We start from the raw sequence: 9,771 nt of genomic DNA, 5'->3' as shown, positions 1-9,771 counted from the left end.
GTCACATAAACATACGATTGTCAATAGATACACACAGTAAGATAAATATAAGGCTAACTGTGAAAACTAGCGATAATTAACAGTAAACATTAATTAACAGTAAACGTACGCCTTTTGGCGTCCTCTGGTCTAACACCGTTTGAGACGAGGCTCAAAAGAAAGCTGCCTCTGGTGTGGACCAATCAGTTTCAAGGACAATGCATATATTATTAGAGTATGTTTTTTTGTTTGCATTCTGACCACAAGCATTGTGGTTAATGCAGACATGATTCCTTGTAAAAGGTTTCAGTTTGGTGTTTTTAACATCTTAACACCCCTTAAAGTAAAATGTACTGTTAATTGATAGCATTTGTCCTTGCATCTCCTTCTGCCATTGCATCTTCTTTGGTCATCGCATCTCCCATTGTCTTTGCATCTCCCTTTGTCGTTGCATCTCCCCGCCTTTGCAATGTCACTTTGTCTTTGCATCTTCGTCTCAGTTTCTGTGCTGCAAGTTGCAACAGAAAGAGAGACCTGTGTTTGAAGCAACTCAAACACATTTCGATTTAAAGCTTTCGCGACTGCAGGGATTCACCGGAGGATGGCTGCTTGCGTTGTGGCCGAAACGTCGTGAGAATTGTATTTTATTAAGTTTTATTTTTATTATCTAATTATTTCCCTTCTACGTGAGTTTACCGAAAAAACGAAGAAGACAACTCAAACGCGTTTCTTTATGTTGCAATAAACATTACAAATTTGCCAATAAATTATCAAAAAAACTTTCCCGTGTAGCCTACATTGCAGCCTGTAATTTCAACCAAATAGGTCTTCATTTTATGAATTTAGAGAAAATATACGAAATTTAACCGGTTCAAACTGGGTTTCAGTGCACACGCACCGCACCGGAACGCAAACCGGTTCGATGCCCTCGTAGCGGCCCCCCCCACCCCTTAACGTGGAGGGCTGTCTCCTGGGTTTCACAAATCACACTGACAGGCGCGGGGAGCTCACACCAACGCTGCAATAATTACAAACGTATATTTAAAAAAAATGTTTACCGACTGTGAACACGTTTATACGCAATCTGTGTGCGATATGGGACAGCTTCTGTCACTGTGGCTTTGGCCCGAGCGGGTGGTGGACATGCGAAAAAAGAGATTGGCGGCCAGGTGGCCTGTGCATGTTTTGCACCTTTGCCAGGTTATTTTTGGGGGGCAGGTTCGAGGCTTTTATGCGTCTTTCCTCTCGGCGTGATCCCGACATATGTATCTGCACGTCGCGAGAGATGCCCCCACTTTGATAACGTCACAACTCTTGGATGTTGATTCTAGATTTGAAGCTTTCGTGACCGCAAGGATTCATATTCTTAGGTTTTTTCGGTAAAGTCACGTAGGTAAAAAAATAAAATTAATAAAAGTAAAATAAAAAAAAGTTAAATAAAAATAAAATAAAAATCACACCGTTTCGGAGGCAACACAAGCTTCCGTCTTCAGGTGGAACCGTCACAGCACGATAGCTGTATGCGGTCTCGCAAGGGGGGCACAAAAACCCAAACCGGCCAATTTCTTTCCAACTGGTTTCTCCAATGCACGCGAGACCGACTACGGCCAACTCCTCTGCAATGTGGGTGCGAAACAAAGTGCATGTCTGCGGACATTTGGCCACACGGAAATCTGAAAATGGCATTTACGAGAGGCAAAATAACCCCCCAAGTGTGAAAGCCGAGAGTTTTGTGCGAACGGGCCCTCGAAAACCGAAAAAGAGCCGAAATGTCTGGCAGGCAGAAATGACGTCGGTTTTTTGAGGTGGGGGGGGGCTATTGTTATGATTGATATCCTGGGGGAGCTTCTGTTGTTTTTTGTGTTGTTGTTGTTGTTGTCTTGGCCTTCTCTGGAGGCAGAGGCGACGGAGTGGCGTTCAAGTGTGAAAAAACAATGTCAACGGCCGATGATGGGAAATCGCCAACATATTGGAAAGACATTTCTCCTGCTGCACGCCTCTTCCCATCGCAATTTTAGTACAAAATATTGACCGTCTGCAGAAGTGGGGACACGTGGTATGTATAATACGATATTGTATTGCTGGATAGTTAACTTTAAAAAAGAAAGCTGCTTAACAGAGAAGCAATTGCAAGCCAGACGCAAATACGTATTCATCTTATTGGTGATCTATCTTATGTTTCAGTAAAAAAAAACAATATTTAGTAAACTAAACAAAAAACATCTAATAACACTGACTTTAAGTCCATGTTACAACATATAAGATTCGACTTTTCTAATGACCAAGATAAGGAAAATGTTTTGTATATTTGATGTTTTCAGGTGGTGGGGGGATTTCCAGAAATAGTTCAGGTTCACTTGTCACTGATGCTACCTGACTGGGAAATGAAATAGAGTCACTGGGCTCTTAACGCAGTGCGTTAACCACTGCACCGCCCGATATATATATTTTAAATTCTACCAACATTAAAATACAAGTCATCAACCATAATACATGTTTTTTTTGTTAGTTCGCGTAAATGTGTCGTTAAACCCGCCACCACCCGACACAGCCATTTAGTAAGGTTTGTCACAGAAACAGAACATGGCAATTCGTTACTAGTACAGCAACACCGGTGTGTTGGAGAGCAACTCCACAACATTTACAATCTGAGTACAATATTGCATCAAGAAAAACCAAGCAACTGGTCAAGAGCAAGAATGCATAGTTTCTGGAGGGCAAAAATAAATATTGATGTAGGATGACGATTTAGAAGAAAAAAAAAACATGTTGTTTCGACAGTGATTGAACATCACTTATCTTATAAAGTCGTAAATACATTAATTGTATCAGTGAAATACAAGAACTTTGGAAGAGAACATAGCAAGGTGTTTCCACGTTAAGACGATAAATAGATGACTCGTGACATCTGATCTCGTTTAGTAAATAAAAAATGTTGTCAATGACGCGATAGTGATACATTTTTTGTTGAGATGTTAACCTTGCATGGCACGCACGGACATTTTCTCAGAACAGCTAAAAATAATGCAACGTTCATTGTCTTCACAAAATAACAAATGCAAGGTAATCATACAGACTGTGGCATCTATCAACTTCCAATTTACGTCGTCATTGAAATCAGGTTATAATAGAGTTTGAAGCCACTATTGACCTTTTTAAAAAATATATATTGCCCCCGAATATTTGACTTTCCTCCAGCCATCCACTTGGCTCTGGGGGTGGCGATACTCATTCCGCCATCTGAGGCACTTCTGTCACGCCAGACGGCGAAACCCTTTTCATCATTTTTTACAACACAGCCATTCTTTTTACACGACTATTTTCGGAAAGCAGTGCGTACATTCGCTATTTGGCGCGGTGAAAAATGTGGTGCCGCGGTTGTTTTTTTGTCCGTGTCCCTTTTGAGATCTTCAGGCGTGAGCCACGCAACGCGGGGGGGGGGGCAGGAGGGGGATTTTATTTTAAACTCCTTAAAATTCACAACTCGCTATTCCGGACACGTCCATACGTCTTTTACTTTCCGGCGTAGTCCATTGATGGACGTTATTGCCCCTTGCGAGCGTTAGCATGCAGTGTCTGCAGTCGTGTCTTGTAACGTCTAAGCGTCAAACAAGACTCGGCAAACGGCACGGGCATGAACAAGCTAAGACTAATAAGCCTTTGGCCCACAAACTCACAAAAAGAACACGTTAAAACTCGTGGCTTTCCTCCATATTTTTAAATGGAAGTAACTCAAACGATCTGATCAATTAGCATAAACGTAAAATCTATCTGCAGATTTCATGTTGGTGTTCAAGTGATCATGAAAGAAAACATAATTTAAAAAATGTATGTTTATTATTTCCCTTCCACGTGACTTTACCGAAAGAACCAAGAAGATTAATGGTGGCAGTTTTCTTTCATGATCACTTGAACACCAACATGAAATCAGCAGGTAGATTTTACGTTTGTTTAATTTTTTATTATTTTCCTTCTACGTGACTTTACCGAAAGAACCACGAAGATGAATCCCTGCAGTCACGAAAGCTTTAAATCTAAATGCCACCATTAACATTGTACGTTTGAATTAGCTGGAATAGCACATTCTTGTGGCGAATCGAATTTGTGGTTTGAACTTCAAGAGGTTTGTTTTTATGCCTACTGTTTTGATAACTACCATAGAAATGCTCATTAGACAAAAGTTTCTGCGTGTGGTCTTCATATAATATTCAAAAAACAGTTTCACAACCCTTTGCAAAATAATGGCACGCAAAGAATGACAAACTCAAGAACTGCTCAGAAGCACTTTATTATTTCAACGAGCTTGTGGTACGATAACCATGAACACGACACCGAATTTCCAAACAAAATGCAGCTAATTTAGTGCGTAGACATAAACACGAACATCACTTCCATGTGAAATATTGTTCCGAGGTTGAATCACTGTAGCCATCAATATGGCTACAGGTGAGACGAACCATTACATTTTTTTTTATGCAGTGCTTCTCAACCTTTCACTTCACAGGACACTTTCGAGCTTGCTCGATATTCGCGGCATACCAAACCAAACAATTACTGTGGGCCCGGGTGGGTGAGTGGGAATGTGTTGTAACCGAGATAACTCACGACCCCTTGCATATACCCATCAAGTGGCGCTGCCAAAATCCGTGACAATTTTTTTCCTAACTGCGTAAATGTATTCGTGTCTGTCAGGGTGTCGTTGTGCATCTCCATGTCTGTGCATGTCTGTGTCTCTGTGCTCGCTAACAGCCCTTGACACAGCAGTCTGTTAAAGGCTATATGGGGGATCTTTATGTCTGTGTGAGTGTATTTCAACAGGACCTACATCCCTGCTTTATTGATCTGGTCAAGGCCTATGCTATCCTCAGTAGGTCAGGGCTCTGGGTAATTCTTTGTGCTTTTGGAGTCCTAGACCCCCTCTGCTCACACTCATTAAGGACCTTCATGGTGGTGGGCAGATCCGGGTAAAGCTGCATGGCCAGGATTCAAAGCAATTTTCTGTTCACCTTGGGGTGCGACAGGGATGTCCTCTGGCCCCGACAGTATTTAACATCTTCTTTGACCACGTAGTTGGGGAATATTCCAATGGATGTAATGGTGGCGTTTGCATCTGGTATAGATACAATGAGAGCCTATGCTCGGGTGGGGTCAAAGGTTGGCTCTATTGGTCAGCCATGTTATGTATGCAGATGATCTGGTAATTGCTGCCCAATCTTAAGAGTTGGATATGCTACTGCTGGACCTAGAGCATACTACAAAGAGATGTGGCCTTACCATCAGCCCCGCAAAAACAAAGGAGCTGCCTGAGTATTTTATGTCAAATGCTCCCCTCCCTCCACTCCCCATGAGCGATGGGGCAGTTGTGGAAAGAGTGGAGAAGTTTTCTTACCTAGGCAGTGTGCTTATGACCAGCTCCGGTTTGGCAGCAGAGGTCTCGCTCCGAATCAGTCGAGCGGCATTATCTTTACATCAGCTGTGTAATGCTGTGTGAAAGCTGTGTGAAAGCTATGTGCCCTGTCGCTCCAAAGCTTGCGAAACATGGAGCCCTCTAAAGCAACACCTGTGCCATTTTGAAACATTCAGGCTAACCAGTCTACAATCCATCCTGGGTTTAACAAGACTGCTGTATCGTGAGCTCAAAAATCCTTCAACGATCTGACCACAGTCCTATTAGTGAGCTCCTCCAGCAGGTGATGCTGTGTTGGCTGGATCATGTAGCCTGCATAACGAGCCACAGCATGCCCAAGCAGCTTCTGTTTGGCCAGATAGATGAGGCTAAAATGACATGACACAGGCAAGAGAAGAGATGGACTGATGTGGTACAGAAGGATGTGGAGCTGATTGGATTTGCCAATGACTGGTACCAGCGGTGTCAGGGTCGACCTCTGTGGAGGAGATTCATAAAGGATGCTACTGGGTAGTTGGAGGCAGTCGTCCTCTAGCAACAACAGAGCGTGGAGGAGCGACGCTCACAACGAGTGTAGTGCCAGGTGGCTAAGACGGAACAGATGAGAACAGTGGGGACCACAGTTGGTGCAACTACATGTCATCTCAGTCAGTCAACCAATGGCACCGAGGTCTTCTGTGACCTCCTGCCAGCGAGCCTTCGACACTTCCCGTGGCCTCAAATTGTATCTCGCCTGGCACAAGCACTGTGGTAACATCACCACCACTTAGTGGCGAATGGAGGTTGTTACTATTGTGTCTGTGTCTCTGTATGTCCGTGTGTACGAGTATGTGGTTCTCTGTTTGTGTTTCTTCGTGTCTATGTCTCCGCATCTCTGACTCTTCGTATCTGTGTGTCTATTTGTGCGAGTGTATTCGTGTCCACGTGTCTTTGTCTGTGTCTTTGTCTGTGTCTCCGTTTGTGCCGTGACACACTGGTTATGAAGCGCTGTTTTTTATGTCCTACTCAAATCAACAGAAACTCGTATGGAAATGTATATATCAATTCGCTGTTAGGTACAGACGTCAACATTCTGGAAAGTTTAAAAGCAAACTCGCACTCCATTAAAATTGTTGCAAACATGTGAACATGACCATATTTTAATCACTGACAAAATAACCGATCACACCATTGCCATCACCAGTGCTACTAAAGTTGTTCAGGTTTCAAGCGTTGGCAGTTTCCATCGGGACAGTCTCCTCAGAGAGGGGCTCGCCTCCTCCATCTGGGGAGCTTGGCACATGGTGGTGTAACACGCGGTGGTCCCACCCAGCTGTGCTCAGACGTCCGCGCTGCAGTGGGCACCAAGCCAGCCCGTGCACAAAGTCACTGTGAGATCGGTCCTCAAATCTTTATGGATGGGGAGGGGGGGGGCGGGTTCAGAGGAGAGCGGGGTGGTGTAAATAATTACAAATGTCCATAATAGAGGTTTTTGGGTAAGATCGCGTAAATATATAAATGTGTTGTTAAAATCCGCCACCACCCGACACAGCCAACTAGTAAGGGTTGTCACGTAAACAGAACGTGCCCAATTCGTCACTAGTACAGCACTAACCGGTGTGTTAGAGAGCCAAGCCATAACATTTACAACCCGAGTACGACGTTTCGCCAGTAATTACAACTAGCTTCATCAGGCGACAGCCAGATTTGTGGAGAAGTCTCAACTGTTTCGTTCCTTATATAGAGGCATGGATGTGTTGACCACGCTTCTGCAGTCTTGCACAATGTGGGGGGGGGGGGGTATTACTGAGGCAACCTACATGATGCATGTGCATGATGCGAGCCCTTTGAACTTGTCCTTCCTGTATATTGCGTTAATTAAAATAACCCTACGAGCGACGAATTGGCATGTTCTGTTTACGTGACAACCCATACTAGTTGGTTGTGCCGGGTGGTGGAGGGTTTTAACAACACATTTATGTATTTACGCGATCTAACCCAAAAACCTCTTATGGATGATATTGGTCGCGAAAGCCAACATGTTAAAATTACACATCTCTCCGGTGGACAATTACTTTTCTCAAACCCACCTTTCGACATCGCTAATTCCGTGATCGATTGACAAAACGAGCGTGCTTAAATTGTTATGCTGAAATAAATGCTAATGCTACAACATTGGCATATGAATGCTAAACATTTCTTTTTGGAGATGTTTTTAATGCATAAACCATCAGTCGATAGTGGTTGAACAGTACATGATAATCCCAAAGGTGGCGTTTTTCTTTGTATTCTCCAACGGTGCACTAAGCTATCATTCCTCTTCCACCTCTTCCAAGACTTGTGAAAATGCTATCCCTCAAGCAGAGATTATATAGCAAGATGAAATGTGTCGACAAGCATTATTTGAGGTGGGGGGTTAGAATATCATCACTTTTTCTGTTGATACACAGTCTATTCTCCACATACGTGCAATTCATGAGGGAAGGTGGATGAGTAGAGACTAAAGCAAACAAGAACCAAGGGGAATTAGAGGTTGGTTTGGTGGACATTTTGTGCAGCAAAAGCGTTGCTTCCAGTTACACAATGGATGTGAAAGCTAATGGTGTGATGGAGTGTACCCTTGTTGGGACATTCCGAATATGCTTATATAACTATACAAATATCAACAATTTATTTTCGCTGCAAAATATACTCAATCAGGCAATAAACAATGTAAAAATTACAATTAAGTGAATTTTCCAACTTCCAAATACTGTCATTTATTGATAGTAAATAAATAACATGTAGGGCATGTTTCCTTGAGAAACAATGTTTTATATTCTAGCAATAATTGTACTACTGTCTATTACTCACACTCAGTAAACATTGGCAGAATAAATTTTACATGTTCAAATAATTTATCAAACGTTATACAAATGTTATTTTTCTATCTCACCAGAAATCGTGCTACAGCATTTGCAAAAAGACATCAAATACTCTCAAAGATTTTCCTGTCAGAGATAAACGTCAATCAGCGTAATTATTTCCCGAACATCACTGAACAGTTTCATGGTAGGGAAATTTGATTAATTAAAATGCCAATAATGAATTTCGGTTCCAACCTCAATATTGAAATTAGAAAACCGATATAAAAGACGCTTGCAATAGGGCTATTAGGGAGTCTACCTAGGAACAGCGATGCATATTAATGACCTGATTTATTTTAAACAAAATCCATAATAGCAATAACGTGATGCAAGTAATTACAGCAAAAGTAATAAATTAATCTAAGCAATACATATTAAATGAAGTTTTAGCCATGTAAAATATTTTAATGATCAAATTTTTTATTTGGAAAATGTACAATCTGTCAAAACTGACAATTAATTTGCGAATGTATATCTTTTTGAAGATGACGATTTACAAACCGCCATTGTGAAAGCCTCAGCATGATGTGTGTTGCCAACCACGTGGCAGGCACGTGGAGGTTTGGAGAGATGAAACAGTGAGTCAATCGGTTTATTTTGGGTAACACCTGTTTGAGCTAACAAACTCCATTTTTTTTCATGGTGAACCGGTCAAAACAGCTCATATGGTAGAAAGTCAATTCGATGCGTATAATTTTACTGGCCTCAAATATCTGTATAAATATTCAATAATCGACGATACCTTCGTGAACACCTTGTATATGGAGTGACGTAAATGGAGTCACTATGGTGTTTAGCGCCAGCTATTGTCACAAGAGTGGAACTGTGCGTCTTGGGCCTCTTTCTGGCACCAGAGTGGGTATTGCATGGAAGCGGGCCCGAGGGGGCATAGTTCTGGTGACGGTTTGAGGGAAGGCCAAGTAAGGACGTGACAGTCTGGGTGAACCCAAGAGGGCGCGTGACCGGGACACGGTAGTGAGGGGGCCCAAAAGGGGGCTCGAGGGACACGTGATGCTTGGTCGAGAACCTTCTGGTAAGATCCAGAAGGGGGCGTGGCCGAAGGCGGAGCGAGGCCACGCTTGGGAGCATAAAAGGGAAGTCCTGAGAGCGATCGCGGCTGTCTGTTGGAATGGAACCCGTCGGTGCTACGTCTCTTTGATCCTCGGTCTTCGGTCTTTACACTCGGCTTCGTGGGTCAGGCAGTATGTTACTGACTGACCCAGTTATGTAGTTACCCCATTGTGGTATAGTTACCCCGTTGTGGTCTAGTAAACCAAGTGTACGTTTATGCAGTTACCCTGTTGGGGTGTAATAATAAACGTGTTGCCTCCAAGTTTAAGTGTGTGTCTCCGTTAAGAACACTACATATAGATCCCACAACATCCCCAAGTGTGCGCGCCACACAAAGTACTCACATTTTCTTCAGATCATTTTCCACGTCGGTTACAGCCACGAGACAGTCATCACCCGAGGAGGCAAGGAGAGATGGGCTATGAAATA

At 42.9% G+C, this 9,771-nt stretch overlaps 1 protein-coding gene across 2 annotated transcripts in view; it reads right to left on the bottom strand.

Annotated features, from left to right (window-relative positions):
* Positions 1 to 4,251: 4,251 nt before the first annotated feature.
* The window catches only part of WDR77 (WD repeat domain 77), a 56,980-nt gene continuing 51,460 nt past the window's right edge, over positions 4,252 to 9,771 (bottom strand). For both annotated transcript variants that reach the window (XM_078596965.1, XM_078596966.1), the window contains exons 10-11: positions 9,687 to 9,761; positions 4,252 to 6,775 (exon numbers count right to left, since the gene is read on the bottom strand). In XM_078596965.1, the coding sequence (XP_078453091.1) occupies positions 6,592 to 6,775; positions 9,687 to 9,761 (259 nt within the window). In that variant the 3' untranslated portion in view covers positions 4,252 to 6,591. The remainder of the gene's footprint in view (positions 6,776 to 9,686; positions 9,762 to 9,771) is intronic.

The sequence above is a fragment of the Lampetra planeri genome, chromosome 8, assembly GCF_965212315.1.
Source record: "Lampetra planeri chromosome 8, kcLamPlan1.2.h2, whole genome shotgun sequence".
NCBI lineage: Eukaryota > Metazoa > Chordata > Hyperoartia > Petromyzontiformes > Petromyzontidae > Lampetra > Lampetra planeri.
The sequence above is the reverse complement of the archived record's forward strand: the minus strand, read 5'-3'. Positions and strand labels throughout refer to the sequence as shown.